The 24,416-nt window shown below is 38.7% G+C and overlaps 1 protein-coding gene across 3 annotated transcripts in view; it reads left to right on the top strand.

Moving 5' to 3' along the window:
* Positions 1 to 95: 95 nt before the first annotated feature.
* zfpm1 (zinc finger protein, FOG family member 1) overlaps positions 96 to 24,416 on the top strand; it is a 96,764-nt gene continuing 72,443 nt past the window's right edge. The window contains exon 1 of one of the 3 annotated variants that reach the window (XM_067420403.1): positions 96 to 232. Coding sequence is in view for 1 of the 3 variants with exons in the window: in XM_067420401.1 (XP_067276502.1) it covers positions 7,312 to 7,351 (40 nt within the window). In the remaining 2 variants the exon portion in view is untranslated. Of the gene's footprint in view, positions 233 to 2,734; positions 2,853 to 6,936; positions 7,352 to 24,416 lie in introns of those variants that run through there. The other 2 variants (XM_067420402.1, XM_067420401.1) reach the window with 2 other exon arrangements.

The raw sequence follows: 24,416 nt of genomic DNA, 5'->3' as shown, positions 1-24,416 counted from the left end.
AGAAAACTGAAATAATGCTAAACAAGGAACAGCAAACAGAAGGCTTAAATACACAGCAAACAAGAGGAACTAATGAGACTAATTAATGAAACACACCTGAACTGAAACTCAGTTCAAACCTATGGTGACAAACAGGCAGGGGAAATGAGGATGACAGAACCGATCAACATACTGACAGCAAAACACAAGACTACAGACATGAATGAGAACAAACATAAAACATGACAGTGAGGTTTGTCAACTTTTCTTGTCAATTTTATTTGAACATGTAGTGCAGGGCTATTCAAATCTTGCCGTGGATGAGCAATGCGCTGCAGTTTAGCTCCAACCTCAGACACATCTGAGCATGCTAATCAATGTCTTCAGGATCATTAGAAAATCACAGGTGTGTGTGTGTGTGTGTTTGATCAGGGTTGGAGCTAAACTCTGAAGTGCATTGCCCCTCCAGGGCAAGATTTGAATAGCCCTAGTGTAACAGTGCGTGTTAGAAGATACATGTCATGTATGTATGTCACTCAACCAGCACTTTTTGTTCATTTAAAATCCATTCATTGTTGCCATAAATGTAATGTTTATGCAAACCAACAGTGCATAGGGCTGTTTATTTAAATTACTTAATTGTGTGTATCAGTACTTTTGGAACATGTCATTTTAAAGGGTTAATTCACCCAAAAATGAAAATTCTGTCATTAAAGGGTTACTTCAGCGATTAGCATTTGACTTCAGAGTATATTCGTATGATCTTGTTCCCCCCCCCCCCCCCCTCATATCATATCCCCCTAAGACGAGAGATTTATACATTTTATTTCTGGAAAAATTACCCCGGTGACGCAAATATCATCAATTTGCGTCATCTGTAAACATTTTGGCCAGAGGCTAAAGACTACAGCCAGCAGAGGGAGCAGGGACGTGCACAGGATTTTTGAGGGGCAGTTGCTCTGACCTAAAAAAGGGACCCCCCCCCAACCGAAACCACCCACCCCACCCCCACCCCTCATGATCTGTCCAATTACATATTATTGTTATTGCCATTATCATTATTATTTCAATGCCCCCTAGTGGTATTTATGTTCTGCTCAGGAAAAATATTATAGGTGGGGCTATTTTTTTGCAGGGGGGTCTGGGGGTTTCTTCCCAAGAATTTTTTTTATTTCGTAGATGTGATTTCCTGCATTTTGGTGCGTTTGAGGCCATTTCCCTTGCCTATACCAATAAAGAACTTAAACCAGTCAATATCAATAGTCTAATAAAAAAAGACAATATTAATTTAACTGCCATCAACAGTTTATGATCGTCCATTTGTCATACCTTTCCGACAACGTTAAGTCTCACCCGACAACGACGACAATCTCCTTCTAGTGCCGCTCATGCAGGCTCAGCCAAGGTGGATAGAAGGATTTTGGGGGCCCCAAGCAAAATGGACATGGCTAACTTTCTACAGCTAAACGGGTAATGATTAAAAAATGTTTGTAAAACTTTAAGAAACCATTTTTAAAACATCTATAAACATTACATAGATAGACAGACCAAATATTCCTAACACTTTGTTAAGGGTTACTAGTTGGTTTGTAAACTGTCTATAAACATTATCTGGATGGTTATTATGAAGTTGCAACAGATGACTATAATACCTGTTAAATAGTTAATAAACAGTAACAGTAAAACATGTGGGTTGTCCTGATACTGTACTTCAAAATGCAACAGTGTAAAAATTGCCACACCGAATAAAGTAACTGTTCAAGATCCATTGGTAACTTATAAAAATAATATCATATTTGCATAAACTGTTACTACCATATATCCCGACACTAGCACATTAAGATAAGCTATGAAAAAAAAATCATGTTCCTCTGCCTCTTTCTGGTTAAATAATGTTTATAATAATAGTTAATGCTATATTAACTATTCCAGGTTATTTATGCATAGCATAAAAATAGTTAGTATAGCATGCTTTGCCACTTTCATCAAAACCTATTACAAAGCTATAGCAATTTTATGTCATTAAATACGATAAACAGTTATTCTGGAACAGATCTGCGTCTTCCTTATCCCGTTAAAAAAAAACATATTACAGTAAGTAACCGTATTCCATCCGTTTGAAAAAAAAGTTGCACTAACTGTTCGTTACAAGCAGCATTTGCCAGGCAGGTAACGTTAGCTAACATAAACATATTTTTGCTAGCCTACCTGCTGCAAACTTACACCATTTTTGTACAAATAAAGCTATTTTATATAGTGTAATTTATCACTTACCACTATCTTGTTTTTTCTCTTTTTTCTTTTCTGGCTTCCTAAAGCATAATTCCGCTTCATGGTCGCCGAGGAGGTTTTGTATTTTGCCGGCAGCAGAGATTGCCTGGTTGGGTGGCTGTTGTCAGCGACGACTGAGAGGGCCCTCTTGAGGGGGATTCCGATAACAGTGTCATTGCACTTTACTGCATTGACTATCAAAGGGGCGCTCAAGCAGTTTGTCGTTGCATTTTATTCTTAACCTGTCGCTGTCTTGAGGCCCCAGGCCAGCTCGTTGCCCCAAGCAATTGATTGACTTTCACTTTCGGACGGGTACCCGAATATGGAAGTGAACGAGGCTTTGCGATTTTTTTTTTTTTTTGTATCTAGGCCTACGTGAAATTCTGCATCCATTGTACGATTTTTTTATTTATTTTTTTCCACCTCGGAAGGGCAACGTGAGTCGAGAAGGGCATATGGGCAGTTGCCCGGGCAACCTGAGCAACCCCCCTGTGCACGTCCCTGGGGAGCCATTTCCACATGTTTTCAACCCGCAAATGGGGGATGGAGATCGCACTCACAGCTGCAGGCATTCATGTAAACGGTGCTGCCGGCGGAGCAAAGTAAGTGTTTTAACTTCTCAAATTAATTCCTATTAAAAGTTAAGCTTCCAAAGGCTTGAACTGAAAATGCGCCAGACTGAACACGCGCTGAGAACTAACGTTACTGCCGCGTTTACCTCAGCTCTCATCATGAGCACTCTTACCTCAGCTCATTGATCATGATGTGTAATGTAATCTTACTCCTGCTGCGTTTGTCACTCTTACTCAGCGGCTAAAACAAGTTATATTGAACAGACACGTTCAGTTTTTAATTGTAGTGTCAAGTGATTCAGTAGCAGTGGCTTTGGGAGAGGCCTCACAGGGCAGCGACGCAGTCTGGGAATTGTTGTCTTTCATCCCCATGAGACAAAAATACATTTTCTGTCTTTTCTCAGTATAGAAGGCACCAAATTCAAAAATATTTTCACATTTCTACAACATTAATGACCCAGTTTAAAGGGTTACTTCACCGCTTTTTCATATTAAACTATGTTATTCCCTTAAAGCAGCACTAGGTAACTTTTCAACCTTCATAATATATTTTTTAAGACTCTTGTGATGATAAATCGACTTACAATAGGTTGAATGACACGTCTGCCATAGCCTGATGGGGTCTGTATCGTTTTTAATCGTACTTTTAAACTTCGGGTTTCGGGTAGTAACCCGAGAAAAAGAAAAGAACTACAAAATTCGACTGCTTTACGGCATATACGTCACTTCCACCAACACACACACTTCCTTACATTCGGACGTGCGAGCCCAACTTTGTTCGTCGGATAATATAGTCATGTCCGAAGCAGCAGAGACAAATAAGAAAGAAAAGGTTTTGTTGGAGGAAAGCAATTAGAGGAAATGAAAAAATGATGGGATTAAAGGCAGGACAAGGATCAAAATGTGACCAGGGTTTGCTCGTCGGCGTGAGCTGAAGGAGGCGTGCCCGACCGATGCTGTCCTGCTTGTTACGGTGAGCTACCACTCAAACATTGAACTGAAGTATCATATAGATTCTGTAAAACGATAACCAATAGACTACTATAATGACGCTGGCTTGTAAACGTGAGCATCGTGATTATTTGGCGTTTGAAAAAAATAAAACCCATGAAATTATATTCATATGACATGCTGAAACATGCCACTGACTGTAACGTTACCTGGGATGAAGACATTTCACACGCGACGCCAGAAGAACTCCTCTTGCCGTTTTCAGGGGAACTGTTAGTGCTGCACCGACCCGCGGGACGCTTTTATGAAGTTATTTGGCCCGCACCGCACCACTGTATATATTTTTACAACACGCCGCGCACCCGCGACCATTAAATAGACATACGGGGTCCGCGGGTTATGAGACGAACCGCGCATCACTAGTTCAGGGCTATCAGGGTTGTCATGTCAACAAATGCACGCGCGATGGCATCCCCTGTTGTAGGAGGACAGCTCTTACGACAGTAGTTGAGGACATTATTTTTTCCAAACTGTAGGGGGACCCCGAGAGCAAAAGTAGCCAAGTGCGGCTTTAACTAAAACGAGTTGATACATACCTCTCTCAGTGCATGCACTTAAACACTTTGACTACGGTGACATTCTGATAGCATTTAGCTTACCCCACTAAGCCCAGTTCATTCACTATGGTACCAAACAGAGATCAAATTAGAAGTACCAAACACCTCCAACTTTCCCTATTTAAATACAGTAACACGAATAGTTGAACGATCAAGTATGGTGACAAAATAAAATGTGGCACTTCTCTAATCGGATTAAAAAGGAGAACTATACTGTATGGCGGAATAGCACTTTTGAGAATACTTTGGCTCGGCGCAGTAAAAATGTCTTCTACTTCTAACTTGATCTCTGTTTGGTACCATAGTGAATGAACTGGGCTTAGTGGGCTAAGTTAAATGCTATCAGATCGTCATCGCACGTCAGAGAGATTAAGAGCAGGCACTCAGACAAGAGAGGTATGCGTCAACTGGTTTTAGTTAAGGGAATAACATAGTTTAATAGGAAAAAGCGGTGAAGTATCCCTTTAAATACAGATTCATCTTTCCAGTGCTGAAGTACCCCTTTAATTACTCACCCTCATGCCATTCCAGACCGGAAAGACCTCCGTTCATCTTTGGAGCACAAATTAAGATATTTTTGTAGAACTCTGATGGAAAGGCCTCCATTGGCATCAATGTAATTTTCTCTCTCAAGACCCATTAAAGTCAATCTCACTACAGCGGTTCTGCGATCATTTTATGAAGCGACGAGAATAGTTTTCGTGCAAAAAACAAAACAAAAACAAAATAACAACTTAATGATGGCCGAGTTCAAAACACCGCTTCGTGAAGCTTTGAACGTTATGAACCGGTGTATCGAAACAGCGAACTGGAAATTGCTGCCTTCGGAGGACACATTTTAAGGCAGGAAGGCATCAAGCAATGTCCGAATCTAATGTTTGCTTCACTTGATCGATTTTTGAAGGCAGCATACATGTATCCTTCTGTGCTTTCCATTCAGTGACAGTCGAGCTTGGAAAATAAGATGGAAATTTCAGAAAGTTCCGTTTGCTGGTCAGTTTGTGTGTAAATGTATGTTTTTAACCAATATTTTCCACTTCTGATGTCATTTCTAGCGAGAAATTACTAATGTAGTAATTAAATCTGTGTTTAATTCTCACCAAAGCTCTCTCTATTTTGCTGTAGACCATTAAACTGTTACACTGCCTTAGAAGTCTGTCCGAAATCAGTTTCGTGAGGTGCCTTCATGCACAAAACGCTGCCTTGCAAGCCATTGCTCAAGTTTATTATTTTGTCAAATAATTCATTTGTCTTTATTTTACTATTCTAATATAGTCTCTTATTATTATTTTTGTTGAATAGCTGTAGCTGCAAATGACACAGTTGATGTAGGCTACTTGACTTATGTTCAGATGTTATTGTGTATAATAAGTCATCTCACTACAACCATGGTGGCCTCTACTGTGAAGGATAAGATAAGCTTTTTTTTGTTGGTCACTAGATGGAAGCAGTGAGTTTTTGAGGAGGCCACACTGTCAGCATATGTGCTGCTAAGAACAGTAGCACTATTCTCACTTTTCTTCCCCCCCTTTTTTATTATGCCATGATTGACAGCTATTTCAGTAACTTTTTGTAGCTATTTCAGTAACCACCATTCAGCATTTTACTTAGAGATGCTAGTCACGATCCTATTTACAGTAGACACGTAGAATAGAATAGTAGTCTACGTGATTCCTGTATGAGGTGGAATTGCAAAAGAAAGCTAAATATAAAACATTTTATGAAATATAGGCAAGTGTTATCTTTACATAATAAATTACGACAAGGACATAAATAATAATAAAATAGAATGCTTAATTATTATTATTTATAATATTAGTTCAATAATATTATTCAAATTGTTAAACAAACTAATATTAATACTCTATAATATTTTAGTCATGTTCATATCATGAATTTATTATATTATATTTAATAATAATACTGTTATTTAATTAATGATAAATGTTTTTTATATTTTTATAAAACATTTTATAATTAATATACATTATATTACATATAATATAATTAATATTTATACATTATATAATATTAATTAAATAATAATAATAATTAAATGTATCTTAATATTTGTAATAAATTACTTAAGTATAATAATTTGTCATATTCATAATAATAATATAATTTATTATAATACATTTTATAATATTAATTATATAATACTATTATTAAATTAATTAAAATATTGTGTAAACAAATAATAAAAAATATCATATACAATTAATATTATCGTAAATATAAATTATAATAAATTCATCATCATCATTATTATTGGGAATATAAAAAAATAGATAAAGCAAGACAGATATAGCCTAATAATTACTGTTATTAAAAATTTGTTGTGGTAAATAAATAGAATGTTTAAAAACTAAGAAAATTATTAAGTATGCAAACGAGGCATGCATACATATATATTTCCTGCCTTGCACTGTTGGAAGTGCGGTGTTATGGGGATGGAGAGTTGTTTGAGAGCGCGGGCGCAGTGAGGAGCGTGCGGCATGGCATCATACGCAAGGGGCGTGACGGAGGCGTGTCACAACATATCAGCGCCGCTGTTTCATGTGTCGATCTAGCCCCGCTGAGAACTGCGCTCTCTCCTGTGCTTCACCGGAGTAGACATAAACAAATCATTAAAAGCTACAGGTTTAGTTTTCTCCAGCGGCATATGCGCTGTCAGGGCTACACCGGCAGAGTTTGTTGTGGCTAACGAAGAGGATAGATCGCTAATCTGGGAAGACGTCGAAAAGTAACTAAGGCTCACTCGGCCACAGGTAGCTCTTTCGGCTCCGAATATCAAAGTACAGGTCATGCGGGTGTCTCCGGCCGGGCAGAGAGCTGTGATCCAGTGCTGCTGTTACTGCTAGTCTCCCCGGTGGACTGATCGCTTTTGCCGCAAACTGAGCAGGAACGACGGAATAAGCATGTCTCGAAGAAAGCAGAGCAAGCCCCGGCAGATCAAACGTAAGCGTTTAAAGTTTCACTAGTGCCGGTGCTGCTGTTGTGAATGATGACTCGTTGTAAAAAAAAAAGTGTGTGACATTATTCATGTGACGGGATATATTCGATTTCGTGGAAACTGACAAGATCTTTCTATTAACACGAGACAGATGGCACACTTTACACGTGCGATCGGTCAGTTCAAATAATCCGAGTTTTAATGGTTTCAAGACTAGAAAAGGCTACATTTAGTTACAATTGCCATAGTAACCCCAGAAGCATTTAAGACGCGCAGCTCATTTTGTAAAAGCGCGCCTCACGTGAACGGCGCTGAACAAACTCGCGCTTAATTTTTCAAACCCAGTTGAGATTATTGTTTTTAAACCCGTTTTATTTAACTTTTTCATTTGTAAAAGTGCTTTCGTCTGCTTCAACCGAAGTGTAACCGTGGCTTCCTGTTTAATACTGTTGTGGAAACGTCACTGTTCTCTGAAAAAGACGATATGAGTTCAGATAAACAGCGATCCGATCCCAGTCGAGATAAGGATTAAAATTGGATCTTTTATTTGTTTTCTGTCTGTGGCTGCACCGAGGCTGCTGTTGCATTTTCCTCCGGCTTTTCAGTTCTCTTTCCAAAAATGAGACGTCAGATAGCGCGCCCAGCTGATCTCTCCACATGATAGTGGGTTATAATTGGATCTTTTTTTTCATCTATCCATTTTAACCCGATAATGTTCAGGCACACATTAGCTTGACTTTCAATGGCATTTTTATGATTGTATGCAAGATACTACATTATGTCATTATTTGCACTCCCTCATGTTGCTCCAAACCTTGTTCTGTGGAACACAAAAATGATACATTTTGAAGAATGTCTTGGTTGCTCTTTTCCTTACAGTGACAATGAATGGTGGCTGAAGATGTAAAGCCTTTAGAACGATGCAAAATGATAACCCATAACTCAAGCTCTATATTCCAAGCCATAAACTGTTCTTGTCACTTTCCTGAGAAAAGTATCAATGTTTGTTTTGTTTAACTGTCTATGAAATCGTTGATCATGAAACCAATCAGAATTGTTTGTTCATGAATCAAACTGATTAGATTCTTGAGTACAGACGTATTGATCCAGTTCCAGTCGTTTAACAGTTTTGTGAAAAGGAATATTAATAGCGAGTAACTCACCAAAGCAATAATTAGGTCTTCAGACTCCGTGTGCTAGTATTTTATTATACTTTATGATTGTAACATTCTTTTTGAGGCTTGACATCTTTATTGGAAAAGAGCAACCGGGAGATTTTTTTTTTTTGACATCCACTGGTGAAAGAAAGTCATACAGGTTTGGAACGTCATGAAGGTGACTGAAGTTTTTGGTCGAAGTAACCATCAACGTGTTGTGGTCAATAAAATCCTAAAGTAAAAATCAAATTCATTGACCCCTGCCTCTCCCTCTCTTTCTCTGAAAAGAACCAACAGTGCTGAAAAGTCGTTTTGCTCTGGTGCCAGGCGCTGTTTCAGTTCTTCATCCAGAAGAGATGCTTTCAGCCGATAAGCACAGTAGCAATATCTTGGAGGTTGAGTTTGAAAGGGCTGCTCAAAAAAAATAAATATTAATGCGATTCAAAGGCAGAAAGCGACTCTTGAATAGGAAAGAAAAATGGTCTGATAAGGCAGCATTAGCATATACCACTGAGTGTAAACGGCCGGTATCAAGGTTTGTTTAAGTGACTGGAGAGTTATACGAGCACGTTGGCCAGTGACAATGCCAGTGACCTGCTGACCCATGAAGTCGTCCTCTTAATTGAGATGTCTTATCTGATATAAAGCTATCTCTGGTTGGTTATTACAGAACTCATATTCTTACCTAGAGGCAGCTGCGACTACTTCAGGCCAGTTGTAGCGGATGTTTTACACAACTCGTCAGACCAATGAAGATGGTGGAAAAGTATCTTCGATTAGCCGTGAAATCCCCCCCGGCTCGAAACTCTGGAGCGCATGTGAACATCACATCGGCCCTCTTTATCTCTTTGCATATGTAAACGTCAAGACGACTGGGTATGATCTAATAAACGTGCGATTGCATTGTTTTGTTACACTCTTACTGGAAGGATTACAATCCTGGCCCCTCTAAAAGAGGTATCCGGTATCATGGAAGTCTATGTTGAGAGGAAATATTTTTGTGTGCCTTTTGTGCGTCACCCTCCCAATGGTGAAGATCGTGCTGATAGATTATTCATCCCTCCCTGATGGCGAGATTAGCTCACGGCCTAGCGGGGCCACAGCCCAGGGCTTATATTTTGGCGGTTGAGATGGGAGACAAGATAGGTAGACGGCGATCTCTGTGGAGATAGAGCCAACGTCGAGGGGGGTGTGAGGAAATTGGGATTATAATTACATTTGGCTGAAGCATTCTCATCTTTGTCATGTTTGTGTTGTTGTTTGGGACTGGCTGGGTGTATCTCTAGATAAGTTAAAAAAAAGAGAGAGGAGAAAAGCAGATAAGGGGAGAGTAGGATGGCAGGGCTGATAAGGGCTGGGGGAGAGAGGCAGGAATACAGAAACGGTAGATGGATGTATGTTGCGTTTTAAAAGCAGCTGCCTCAGTGAGATGCCAGGGCCCGATAAGAGAGCCGTTGAGATGATTGGGAGATAACAGAGGAGATTCTCACAGATAACAGCCGAGTGACATCATTCAAAGGGCTCAGAGGTCGGCATGAATTATTCACGAGCTCCCAGAATTTGGCGTCAGCGGCCGGAGGATGTTTGAGAAGCTGGGGCCAGACAATGCACTTGTTTGAGTTACCACCTCCTGTACCTTGGGCTTGCACTTTTGAAAGTGTGGACAACTGATGGGATCTCTTCCTGTTTTTGTTGAAACCATTCTCAGAGCTTTCGCTGCTGTCAGGTTCAGCGTCTCGGGGTCATTTGACCCGAGGGCTAGTTTAATACTCGGCCAAAAATACTGAAAAGAATGAAAGATCACAGGCTTTCGTACACATATTTTCACACATACACACACACTCCGTTGCGTGGTGGTGGTTTTGCTTGTGTGTTTTCCTTCTTTGTTCTGCTTTTAGCTCGATGTGAACTTTTGATAAAGCCTGGGGCCTGATCTCCGGTATAGATAGAGATCGCCAAGTGCGATAAGAGTTGTTATCAGCACAGAGCAGGCAGGAGCTGAGGCTTTGCTGCAATAACAAAGCTACACGTAAGAACAGCAGGGCCCGGACCCTGGCAATCAGTTCCAGCCTTAATGTGATTAATGTTGTTGTATAATTAGATGATAGGTGTGAATGCATTTTTCCCCACCCTCTCTCAGTTCCCACCCTTGTGTTTTCTCCTAACAACCATTGTAGTTGATTAATTTAATTAAAACTAATTCCACATATTACTCACTGTAGATCTTGTGTTAGATAGCATTAAGATGCAGGGGTTTTTTTTCTTTCTTTTTTTCGCTTCATCGATGTTAATCTGTTTTGGTGAAAAACAGTGAAAAAAAGTATTCAGCGCTACGCCTTGCGAAAGGAAACAAGAATGTGGCGTCAGCAGTATGGCTGAAATGTTGATTTGCAGTGAGATATTAGATGCTGAGTGATAGTGGGTGCAGTGAACACTGTGAGAAAGTCGTAAAGTTTTTATAATGTGTTGCAAAGCCAAGGATGACTTTATTGAATTTGATTAAATATGATGATCATGTTTCTAGGATCTGAAAATATTTAGGGCAAGGTTGTTAAGGTATTCAAATTCCTGCTTTTAATGATTATTTAATTGTGCTTAAAGGGATAGTTCACCCAAAAATGTAAATTCTATCATTAATTTCTCCCCCTCACGTCGTTCCTAACTCATAAGACTTTCGTTCATCTTCAGAACACAAATGAAGATCTTTTTGATAAAATCTTGAGATTTCCGTCCCTCAATAGACACTTCAAAAAGTTCATGAATAGATTAGGGCGTATATGAATCGAGGAGTTTTGGCCAAAATTTTCTAAAGAGACTCGATCACTTTATATGATGAACAAATTGAATTTAGGCAGGGAAGCCAAAGCATGTTCGCTTGACGCGTGAGAACCAATGAGGTTCATTCTTGTGTGTTATGCAGCTCGTTTGAGCTTACGCGAGAACCAATGAGATTTGTTCTCGTGCGTCAAGCAGTTTGGTTGAACTTCTGTATATGTTTGCTGATAGATGTATGTGAATAAAATACTAAATTAGTTCATCATATCAAACGATTACGTTTCTTTAGAAAATTTAGACTAAAGCACCAATAACCCATAATCCACAATCTCTATATGAAGTGTTTGAAGTGCTAGTTGCATAACTGTCAGTGAGAAAGTTCTCAGATTTCAAAAAGTCTTGTGGGTTTGAAAAGACAAAAGGGCGAGAAATTAATGACACAATGTTAATTTTTGAGTGAATTAAGCCTTTAATATTATATGGTAGAATGAAGACGAAGCCAATCATTTATAATTATAATATTATACACTGACACAATTTTTATATATTTCAAAATGTTACATGATCTTTCAGATATCATTCTAATAGGCTGACTTGGTGCTCAAAAACATTTCTCATTATTATCAGTTTTAAAAAGCTTTTATCAGGAAAAAAATATATTTATGAACATTATAGATGTCCTTACTGTCATGTTTGTTCAGGTAAATGCATTCTTGCTGAGTAAAGATAATTTCTTTAAAAACAAAGCATATCGGTGGCCAATGCTAGTTGAGATGTCTTGAGTAGATGAGGACATAATAATAACTTTGTTATTGCACAATAATTTATTTCTGATGAATGATTTCTACAGGTAACAGACCTAGTCTAATGACTGTGATATGTTGTTTTATGTTAGTATATGATGCTGTGTATCTAGGTTGACCACACTCTTGTAAGCCAACAGACATCATCTCATAATCTGTTGATGTAAGGATTTTTTTTTATGTATCCTTGTTTTCTTGAGACGACATAGATCTCAATCACAAACTTGCTGAAACCTCAAGTTTTTTTAAAATCTAAAACACAAATATAGCATTCATAGAAAATGGATTATTTAATCTAAATAGTCATGTTATATTTGTCACTACTTATTTATTAGAGTTTTGTGTAGTATGTGGATTGTACAATACAGCTGGTTGATGTTCTGATTGGTTCAGCCCATGAGCTCTCCTGATTGGATGAGAGAGTTTGCAATATGTGGACTGCAAATGATGTAAAAAAGAAGTTCTGTGGATTTGAATTTACTGTTTAGGAAATGTCTGGTGGTGGCCACAGTGAAAGGAAAAGCTTTTAGGTGTTTTGATGAATTATTGCTCTTTCCTAATGTTTACGCCAGGGGAAGTCAAGTGAGTTATGATAACTGATCCCTCATTGACCCATTGGCACTTCTAAATCCTCACTTCTTCTTTTGTTATGTAGGCTCATAGAAGTTAGAAAAGTGAATATAAAGTGGTTGTGTAAAGCAGAAATGTAACGTCCCAGCGGGTGTATTTAAACTGTCTTAATCTCCTATTTTGTCTCTTATACAATCTAATATTTGCAACTGAACTATCAAGTCAACCACGTTTTTTATTTTATTTGTTTAGCTCATAATATGTAAATATATGTAAATGATACTTAAAGATGTCACCTTCTACAGTGCTGTCAGAGTTCCAGGACTCGGTGTGCCATCTTTCTCAGCAGCACAACTCCCGTCGGGTGCCATAAAAGTTGTAAGACCCACCCCCCCCAGCCCCGCCAAATGTAGAGACAAGCATAAAGTCTTAAACTGCTGCAGTTGCATGTGATTGTGGAGCGGTGGATGAGAATAAAATATTAATGTGTTATTAAGGATCCCGTAGCCTCTGGCCCCAATGCAATTAAAAACAAGATGGGAACAGGGCAGTAATCTTTTAATGCACTGTTATCACATAGCATCTTATGAAGAGGACTTATTTTTATGTGCCGTTTTGATAGGAACGGCGGAGGTGAGATTTGCCATCGCAGGAGGGAGATTTTTTTTTTTCCTCCAGAAGGCTGGTGTAATAGAGTTTTCTGTGCTTTTTGGTTGGAGTTAATGAGTTGCGTCTTAAGGAGAATGGAGATATGATAATTTGTCCGATGTGGAGGAGCCATATTTGATGTGGATCACGGCTAACAGGGTTGATTAGATTGGCTGATTTCCACGCTCGAGGTTTGATGTCATGTTCTTTATTTGATGTGCTTAATTGGCATAGTAGGGGGTGTGGGCCATCAATTTGATGTAGGGCTAAGGACATACAGTTCAAGAGTGACACTATATACGGTTTCCCTCCCTTTAGAAGGATCGAAGCACATATCTCAAGGGGGCTTTATGCAAACAGTTCAGATGGGTGTATTTGTTTGAACCATAAGGCCTAAGATTAAATCTGTTGGTCACATCCCAATGGCATTCAGGTGAGTTTCTGTCTCAGAGTGTAAAATATACACTCTGGGACAGAAACAGTCCTCACTGGCCTGCTTGTTATGGCTGCCAAGAGCCAAATCTATTGCTAAGTGTAATCAAATTCACAAGGTCAGGTTTTTACTATTTATGTGTAATGTGTGTGCTTCATTTTACACGTATAAACGTCAAACAGACTTTAAAATAAGATACTTGGGGATTAATGACTTTGATTAATGAGCTGGGATGGGTCACAAAGGTCGATTAGTTCAATAACTGACCAGTTAACCTGTTTTAGATTTTGCTGATAGTCTTAAATGGTTTAATTGTTTAGCCAGTTCAGTTTGGAATAATTGTGTTTTTTATGCTTTTGAAAGAAGTATCCTGTGTTCAACAAGGCTGTATTTCTTTCAACAAAATGTTGTGAAATAGCCTATTATTACAATTTACAATAACCATTTAAATTTTAAAATAGACTGAATACATAATATTGTATGCTATACTTTATAGTTAACTATATATATATATAATATATATATATATATATATATATATAATATATATACAAACCCCCCAATGTAAAAAAAATAATGATAATTAAAAAAAAAAAATCTTACTGACCCAAAACATTTAAATGGTAGTACTATGTTACTTATAAAAGCTTTTTATTTCAGATAAATACTGTTCTTTTGAACTTTCTATTAATCAAAAATCCAAACAAATTTTTTACACAACTGTTTCAACATTGATAATAACCATACAGGTTTCTTGAGGAGTAAATCATCATATTAGAATAATTTCTGAAGAATCATGTGACACCGAAGACTGAAGTAATGATGCTCAAAATTCAGGTTTGCCATCACAATAAATGAAATTTTAAAATATATTAAAAAAGAAAACAGTTATTTTTGGTTGCTTTTTTGTATTTCTAATAACATGAATGCAGCCTTGGTGAGCAGAAGAGACTTCTTTAAAAACATTTTAAAAATCCTACTCTTCTAAATCTATTGACTGGTAGTGTGTATATATAAAATCTTATTTATTATATATATATTTTTAAACGCATCTGATTGGTTTGTAGACCCTTAATTATTCGAATTATGTAGGACAGAATAGTCAATTATTTGATTAAACAACCCATTGAGTAGTCAGGTTTGAATATGTGTTGTTATAACATCTCTACAGTAAACTACCACTGGCCTGTTGTACAATGTTAAAAAATAATGCTGTCATGAATATCCCTATTGCTCACCATGCAGAGAGCTCAGGCTTGGGTGTTATATGCCAGGCAGGAGGCTCTTGTGGGAAGGGAACACCGGGCATGTTTCATAAGGAGAGGCGGAAAGAGAAGAGATAAGCACAGAAGGGCAGCAGGGACAAAGGCCCCAGAAAGAGGAGAGGTTAGTCCGCCTCCAGGGAGGCACCCCTGAACAGAGGTGGTCTAGACCAGAGTGGCTCCTCTTTCTGCTCTCACACACTCCACTTGGCCTGCTCTAGAAAGAGAAGGGAGACCGCCAAAGACCTGCCTCCAACCTTTTTCAGCTTCTGTTAGCCTCATAAAATAATGCAGATGCTCAGAGTCAGACATGTTGTAAATGTAGCTAATATCCATATGTGACTCTGGACCACAAAACCAGTCAGAAGTCGCACAGGTATATTTGTGGCAATAGCCAAAAATACATCGTATGGGTCAAAATGATCAACTTTTCTTTTATGCAAAAAATCATTAGGATATTAAGTAAAGATAATGTTCCATGAAGATATTTTTCTATGGACTTCTTGTGGACACTTTATTTTCTTAATATTTAGATTTTTTTTGCACCCTCAGATTTCGGCTTCAAATTGTTGCCAAATATTGTCCTATACTAACAAACAATACGTCAATGGAAAGCTTATTTATTTAAATTTCAGATGATGTATAAATCTTTAAAGGTCCCGTTCTTCGCGATTCCATCTTTCAAACTTTAGTTAGTGTGTAATGTTGCTGTTAGAGCATAAATAATACCTGTAAAATTATAAAGCTCAAAGTTCAATGCCAAGCGAGATATTTTATTTAACTGAAGTTTCCTTTCAAAGCCTACAGCGAACGGCCGGTTTGGACTACACCCCTGCACTTCCTTCAGGAATGACGTCACTAGAACCGTTTGTTGACTAACCCTCCACCCACAAGTACACGCAACATCGGGGGTGTGGTCTTGTTGCTCTCCCACGTGGAGAAGAGCGCGCATTCAGTGCTTGCATCTCCCCGTTATGGTAAGAGGCGGGACCTTTCTGGGCGAAGAGCGCTAAGCTGCTGTCCAATCACAACACTGGAAGCGCTGGCCCAATCAGAACTCGTTACGTGTTTCTGAAGGAGGGACTTCATAGAACAAGGAAGTCATCAGGCCGTTTTTAGGACAGAGGAAACAACTCATGTTATATTGCACACTGTAAACATAATCAAAGCTTCGAAAACACGCGAAGAACGGGACCTTTAAATATATAAATTTTAAAAAATGTACCTTATGACTGGTTTTGTGGTCCAGGGTCACATATGTGATCTTGTCAGACACCTAGCCAAATTCCCGTGAACCTAAATTATTCCTGTTTAACAGTGTACAATGTGTTTTTGCCTTTTGCATCCTTTTAAATGGCAAATATAGCCTAACCCAGTGACATGGAAGACTACGTAGAGGTTGTCGTTGCAATGGATGGCTTGACTTTGCCATGTTTTTTCTTCTTTACTATTTCTAGTCATGGCTTTCTCACTTCCTCTTTTTTTTCTCTTTTGCCCCTTCATTGACTCTTATTGTGACCCTTTAGCAAGTTGCAAACACTTATCTTATTAGATTATTTGTTTCACACCCTTTCCGCAAGGCATACTATAAAATCATATAAATAACATAAATACTCAGCATTTCTTACAACATAAATAGCCAGGGTTGCGCGATGTATTTGTTATTTGCTCGATCAGACGACCACTAAACAGTGTTGTGAGATCCAGTGAGAATCACTTGAATTTAGTGAAGAACACAAATGTATCAGTGATTTAAACTAGTTTAAAGCCAGATGAAACAGCGCTGACAAACAAACACTGCACCATGATGCAGTTATGTTTTTTTGTGATTTAAAGATGCTCTATGTAGTATTTTTGCAGTAAAATTTCCTAAAACCACTAGGCCAGTTCTTACAATATTCCAAATGTTTCCGACTATTTGTGAGTTGTGAGAAAATTGCTATTTTAACAAAGGAGCTGGGACGTCTGTGGACGTTGCCTGTCAATTGCATCATATCTGCGTTACTCTCGGTTTCTGGTTTTATTCTGCAGAAACGCTTTACTCTTAGCAGTGTGAACAAGTGTCACAGCAGCCGCTGAGCAAACGCACAGAGTAACGTCATCAGTTTAAACATCATTTCAACATAAAATCATTTTAACATAATTTTAAACACGCTTTATTGTATCTAATATGACAAACAGACCTGCGTTAATACAGTTACAGCTCATGACTGGAAAAGCGGAAATGACCCTGTGATTGTGTCCCGTCATAATAAAAGTCCCGGTGCTCACGAGCCATGTGTTGCATGACAATTGCTCCAGCGGCCTTGCTCGGCTCCACAACACTGTCCTGCTCTGCTTCTTACTACAATAACATTAATAACCGCATCTATGAACATGAGTCCTATCCTGATTCTTTTCCACTGGCATTGAGGTAAAGACCACATGTCCCAAGATTCTGCGCTCAAACTCGGCGTCATCAAACTACACCTTTGTTTTGAATAGGCGCCCTCTAGCGGGCAAAAAAATTACATAGTGCAGCTTTAAGCTAAAGCGTTTGTGCATTTATACTAAATGTAGGCTCCTGTTTTTTCATACAAATACCATAGAAACCAAATAATTACATTTTAGCATGGTAGTGATGTCCTATATGCATGGCTTTATGTGTGCTTAACATGATCTAAATTTATGCTACTATGGAAGACCAATGGTTCATTTTAATAAAGAATATTTAAATTGTAACATTTAAAATTGTTATTTTTACAGATGTTACTGTTTGTTGAGGAGGTTGAGGAGATTCCCCCTTCCATGTAAAACGCTTTGTAGACCCCGAAAAAGTGCTATATAAATGTAACAAATAATAATTATTATCATTATTAATATTAATAGCAAACCAATATTAAAAAATATTGCAGCCTGCACTGCAAACCGTGCCAAAGATATGTGCCATCAAAATCAGGCAACACACTTTCATGAGACATGACGTGAAACAATATCATCTGTTACTGGCACATGCAAAAAAATACTATTAAAGGGATAGTTCACCCAAAAATGAAAATGTGATGTTTATCTGCTTACCCCAGGAAATTAAAGATGTAGGTGTGTTTTTTTCTTCAGTAGAACACATGAAGATTTTTAACTCCAACTGTTGCAGTCCGTCAGTCGTTTAATGCATGTCAATGGTAACAGTTGAGAGTATGAGAGCTGTGAGAGTAAAAAAACCACACACATACGAATCCACATATTAAACCCTGCGGCTTGTGACGACCCGTTGATGTCTTAAGACACGAAACAACGGTTTTGTGCGAGAAACCAAACTTTTATATAATTTTTTACACTATGTACATGTGCGATGACTTCCGGCAAGTGAGGCACGCTCAAGGCTGTTGTACATGGATCACATTCGAGGTAAAAAATTATAAATACTGTTTGGTTTCTCGCACAAACCGATCGTTTTGTGTCATAAGGCATCAATGTGTCATGGCGAGCCACAGGGTTTAATATGGATTCGTATGTGTATGTTTTTTTTTTTAACTCTCATTGTTATCATACTCTCATGTGCTACCATTGACATGCATTACGACTGGCACAGTGCAACGGCTGGAGTTAAAAATGGTAGGAGAAACAAACACACCTACATCTTGGATGCCCTGGGGGTAAGCAGATAAACTTCAAATGTAAATTTTTGGGTGAACTATCCCTTTAACAGCAAAAATCTGCCTTTAAACTTGAAAGAAAGATTTGTCATATGTTGTGGTAATTATCAACATAGGGTCAACTGATATGAACAAATTTACAAATTTAATATTTATATATATATTATTTGTTTAAATTCACTTATAGCATTTCAATAATTTATTTTAGTTTCTATTGCCCCCCCTCCATTAAATAGACAAAACGGTATAGAATTTGAATATTGGCTTTTTTATTTTAATGTAATCATCTGCATTGCTTACAGTAAGTAGATGAGCATTCATAGTAACTAGAAGATCAGGAAGATTGTGTTTATAAACCTTAGGGTTGGAATGGGTCAGTTAGTGCTCCACAAGTGCAGTTTAGGAATTTATTGTTTGGTCTATGACTTTCATTGAATCTTTTATTGTGAAACAATTCCAATGAACACTATCTAAAATTAAATCTTGCCTGTCAAAGGTCATCGTCCACAGGGTCTTATCTTTTTAAGCAATCACAAATATCATTATCATGATGATTACATGATAAGACTTAGTAGTACATATAGGCAGTAGTCAATGCGAATTCATTATTGTGGACTTTTGGACGTCACCCGTTCTCTTGTTTACCCAGAGCGCAGTCTGAAAGTCAAGAGTACTACTCAACCTGTCAATCAAAGTCCTGCCCCGTCCCCCTCAGCGTGCTATCTCTGTAGACAATCACAATGAAAATATTATCGTAAGAGAGACCATTATATGATGGTATAGGTGATAGGTGGTGTAAAATCATCAATCAGCGGACTTTACTCCTCTAGGCCTTCATAACCTCACCTTACTTTTTACCCAGAGTTTCATTCTGTCAATCAAAGTTCTGACTTCCCAACCCTTTCAAGTAAGCCCCTCCTCCATCTCTCCCCCTTCATCTCTGGGCTGCTTTCCATTACTCGTCTCTCTCTCGTCCTCGATATCTACCGCTATCTCGCTCTTTCCCCCCCGACCCGCTCTTCATCCCCCCCCAACAACTGTCTCTCTGTAACCCCCCTCCCTCCCCTTCTCCCCCTGTCTCCAGTCAGACCTCTAGCCTCACTGAACCAGGTCTTAGCGGTATGATAATGTGGAAAGTTGAACTGGCCCCATTACAGCTTGGCTGATGGCAGCGCCGATAAGGCCCTTGATAATGGGTGCAGATAGAGCTGACACAGCGGTCCAATAGCCAGCCCTCTCTCTCCCATTATCATTCCTGCCCACCGATGGGCTCCCAGCACACTATCTGCTCTCCATTTCCACTCCTGCAACAGATAAGAATGGAAATACTGACTTCATAGCTGACTGATTAAAGTGTCTGCCTTTCTTGATAATACACAGATAAATTATGTTTTTTTTCTCTCCCTTTTTCTCTTTTGCTCCTTTCCTCTGTCTCTATCGCTTTCTCTCCCCTTCTCCTTCAGTTTCTCTCACTCTCTAGAAAGGAGAGGGGTGGCAGGGAGAAAAACGCCTCTTCTGTTAATTTCTCTTTCTTTGTAGGTTTATTTGAGAAGGAGAGAGGAGGAATGGGGAAGGAGGGGAATGTGGGAGAGATGGCGAGATGGTGCGGTTAATAAGAAAGTTTTGGAGGGCGGGGGAGCACTCGGGGTGTGATGGGGGAATGACTCCATTCAAGTGCCTCTCAGGGACTATTACATTTGGAATCTTGTCGACTGACACTCTACGACGCGCAATCACATCGCCATCTGCATAAACAAGCACCGCCTAAATGCTCTGGCTCGGAAACACCGGGTCACCCAACCGCTGTGAATATTCATGGAAACGGGCTAGCGGCCGCTCGACCACTGATTTCCCACAGCGAGTGGAGGAAGTAGCCAGGTAGCGCGTGGGCAGCCCTATCGTTGCAGATGACCTCCCATCTCCAATAACACGCTCTTCCAGGGTGCTTTTTTTAATCAGCGATTGCTCCACAGAGATACCGTGCTGATCAAACCGATTACATCCTTTTGTGTACAGTAAACCATGTCCGCTCTGTCACTTCCTCCTTGTTTCTCAGCTGTGTTTTCCACCCGTCCAGTTGTAAGCTGTGGATTTTCCTTACACTTCCTGGATCACATTGCTGATGTCAGACTCGTGTGTCATTTAATGATGCAATCTAGTGGCGCACCTCAAATCCGAGGGTTCTTCTTGCCCTGCCCACAAGTGATGATGTCATGCACATGTGTTTTTATATGTAAGCAATCCAGGATGTCTAATATAACACGTAATATTTATGCTGATGAGTTGAGGGATGTTGTTTTTGTTGGTTTAGGTCGCATTTTTAGTGATTTGATCTTATTTACACGTTTCTGTGCAACGCCTGGTTATCTTTAGTTAATCTTTGTAGATTAATGTATTACAGTACATTTTCAAACTGGTGTGTGCAGAAAAGTTTGGTGTAAAAAAAATCAATGTACCATTTTATCAATAAATCAATATCTTTTAAAATAATTATTGATCAAAAATACAACATTAACTATTGTAAATATTATTGCAATTTAAAATAAGTGTTTTCTCTTTTAATATAATTCATTATTGTGTTGGCAAAGCTGAATTTTCAGCATCGTTACTCCTCTCTTTCAGTGTCACATTCTCCTTGAAATTAAGAAAATTAAGGAAATTCATCTAATATGCTGATTTGTTGCTCAAGAACCATTTCTCATCAGTGTTGAAAACAACTGTGCTTCCTAATATTTTTTTTTTAAAACAGTAGCTTTTTCTATTCTTTGATTAAAAAAAAGCATTTATTTGAACAAAAAAATAATATATCAATGTAAAAAAAATATTTTTGATCAGTTTAATGCATCCTTGCTGAATAAAAGTATTAATTTCTTTCGGAAATAAAACCCCCAAACCTTCGAACAGTAGTAGTGTTGTCGAAAGTACTGACTTCAATGCTGAAATTAAAAAAATTGTGACGCTTTGAGCACTGTTGAGCGGAATCGTAAACACTTCTGACTGGTCATTGTGCTCACACGCTCAACGGATATGTCGGGCCGAACGGTTCTCGTTGCGTAACGGTTATATTCCGTGCTGATCCAGGCCAGCTAGAACGGTTCCTATTTTTTACATTTTTCTTTTAATTTAAAGGAACTGTATGTAAGAAATGTATTTCAATTAATCATAAAATGGCCCTGATATGTCACTAGACATTAAGAAATCATGTTAATTTCAAATACTTATATCACTGACAACAGTAGTCCGGCTAAATATATTGTGATTTTAAAAGTTGTTGTTGCAGCCCTCAACAGATGTTGATGTTGACATGTTGTGTTTTGGCCTGAAGCTCCACCCTCCACCTATCTACCAATCACGAAGTCAGTAGTGTTTCAGCGTCTGGGTTGCCAGATCTGCTCTAGTTACCAAAGCTGCAGATCTACAAACGTTCCTGCAGGATCCTGCAGACTATCTGGCAATTTAGAGTCAGGGAGAGGGGGAGAGGAAAAAGTGATTGCAGTACCAGTTTTGGCCACAATCTTACATACACTTCCTTTAATTAATTTGTGTTTGCGTTGCTCAAATAGAGCTTATCCAGCTGCAGCGAAGCACACTGGTAGCCAGGCAACAGACAAGCGACCAATTCTGAGTGGCGAGTTCACCTCACGGAATCTACCAGGTTAGACAACCGTGCTGAGAATTCCCGGGCCGAGAATGGTTTGTAATCATGCCGTGCCATACCAGGCTCAAGTGGAAACACAACTATAATCGTTTCTTACCATTCTAAGAGCCATTTAGCCAACAGCTTCTGAGAAAAATGACCATTAAGAGGTGTTTGATTCCGCTCAAAGCATCACATTTTTACAAATTCAGTACTGACTAGGTACCGAAGTCGGTTCTTTTGACAACACCAAACAGAAGTGTGTAAGAGTAGGCAATATACCAATTTTAGATTATAGCCTTGATCGCTATTACGCTCACGCTGGGTTTCTGTGCTGTGCCGTCACGGAAGCTTATAATTTGCTTGTGCACAGTCATTTATGACCTAAGTAAACTTAAAACAGTTGAGAAAGAAAACTAATGTGTATCAGTATATTGGGTCTGTGCATTTAGTCTTAAAGCGACAGCAGTCTAATAAACAGTACCTGCTACCGTACGTGTAATTAACGTTAATCAAACATTTATTTTCTTAGTTAGGCTAGTTTTAGTTTTTTGCTATTTTATTGAAACCGTTGACAATTATAAAATTTAAATGCTATCAAAAAGGTTGATAATATAAAAACCTTATTTAAAGCAAAAAAAAACTATATCGTAATATCATTTCATGATGTAAGATTTTGATCGCATCGACCAATGAACATTTATTATCTTCACTGAAATGAGTTTGTTCACCTGTTAAAACCTTACATAAAATCTTTATTGACCTCTTAATAAAACATATTAACATATTTAGTAAAGCATTACCCTGACAGTATGTTTCTCTTCATTTCATAGCTTTTCGATCCCTTAATACCGGAAGTTTGAGGTGATTGGCATTAAAATTCTGTCTGTTGTACCGTCTAACTGACTATCTGTCCTTCTATCTTCCTGTCTTTCTGTCCAAGCGTCCGTTCTCTGCTTACATAGAGAGCTCACTTAAACTGCTCTCTTAAACAATGCGGTATTTGTTCAGGGCACTGTAACTGACCTTGATAGATTAGAGAGACCTTTTTACTTTCTGTGGGAGTTTGAGCATGTTAGGCAGAAATGATTAGTTTGCGTCCTTTTTCGCCGCACATCATTTGGTCTAGGAAACAATGTTTTTTAATAAATGGGAAATGTAAAAAGTTTGCGATTGGCTTTTGCTCCCAAAATCTTGACGTTCCCTCTGATATAGCTGCGCTCGCGCAATCTCTTCAGCCATGTATCCCTGAGTGCTGAATTATTCACATTAGCAAGCCTGTAAAAAGCCTGCATAAGGTTAATTTGATACCAAAACCATGCCTAGATTTTTAAGGGCAGTAGACCTATTTTTCAGTTGGGCTACAAAGAACAGGGAGTGGAGGCGAAGAAGAAGAAAAAATAACGAAAGCATGATAAAAAGCTCTGATAACGGAATGACTGTGTTGTGTAGGAGTTGATATCAATGTTATCTATCTGTCTTTTTCACTCTCTTAGCCCTTCTGTTGTTTTTTATGCCTTATCTCTCTCAACCAAAATGCCAGGAACAAAAAGGGAGAAAGAAAAGAAATTACCGTACGGATTATTCATGGGGCCTGCTGATAAAGCGGGTGATGCAAAAATTAAGAATATACGGGGCTATTAAGCTTTTTCTGATGGCAGTTGTTTTGCAGGATTATTATTTTATGAGGGAAGAGTGAAAAGATCAGTTTGTGTGACTGGTACTCTCTATATCTGTCAAAGAGTGAGTGATTGGGCCCGTGTTAACCCTTTCTGGTCTGTTTCTAGACACACACACACACACACACACACACACACACACACACACACACACACACACACACACACACACACACACACACACACACACACACACACACACACACACACACACACACACCTCAGTATTTTTAGAGCTGCTGGCCTCTGATAAGGCTAAACTCAGTCTGACCCAAATAAAGAGACCAGACACAGTGGACAGGCGTGTTGTGGTGGGCGACAGGCGTCTGCCGTTGTCGAGGACAGCTGATTGGCTGATCGTTAGGGTGCAGCACAGTTCACTTCCAGCAAAAAGAGAAGGAACGGGGCGTTACATGTAATTGACTTTGCTTGACATTTATAAACCCGTTTTGGTGGGCTCAGTTCAACAGC

This window comes from Pseudorasbora parva, chromosome 16, assembly GCF_024679245.1.
Source record: "Pseudorasbora parva isolate DD20220531a chromosome 16, ASM2467924v1, whole genome shotgun sequence".
Lineage (NCBI taxonomy): Eukaryota > Metazoa > Chordata > Actinopteri > Cypriniformes > Gobionidae > Pseudorasbora > Pseudorasbora parva.
Note: the sequence above shows the minus strand (reverse complement) of the source record. Positions and strands in the feature narration are given on the sequence as shown.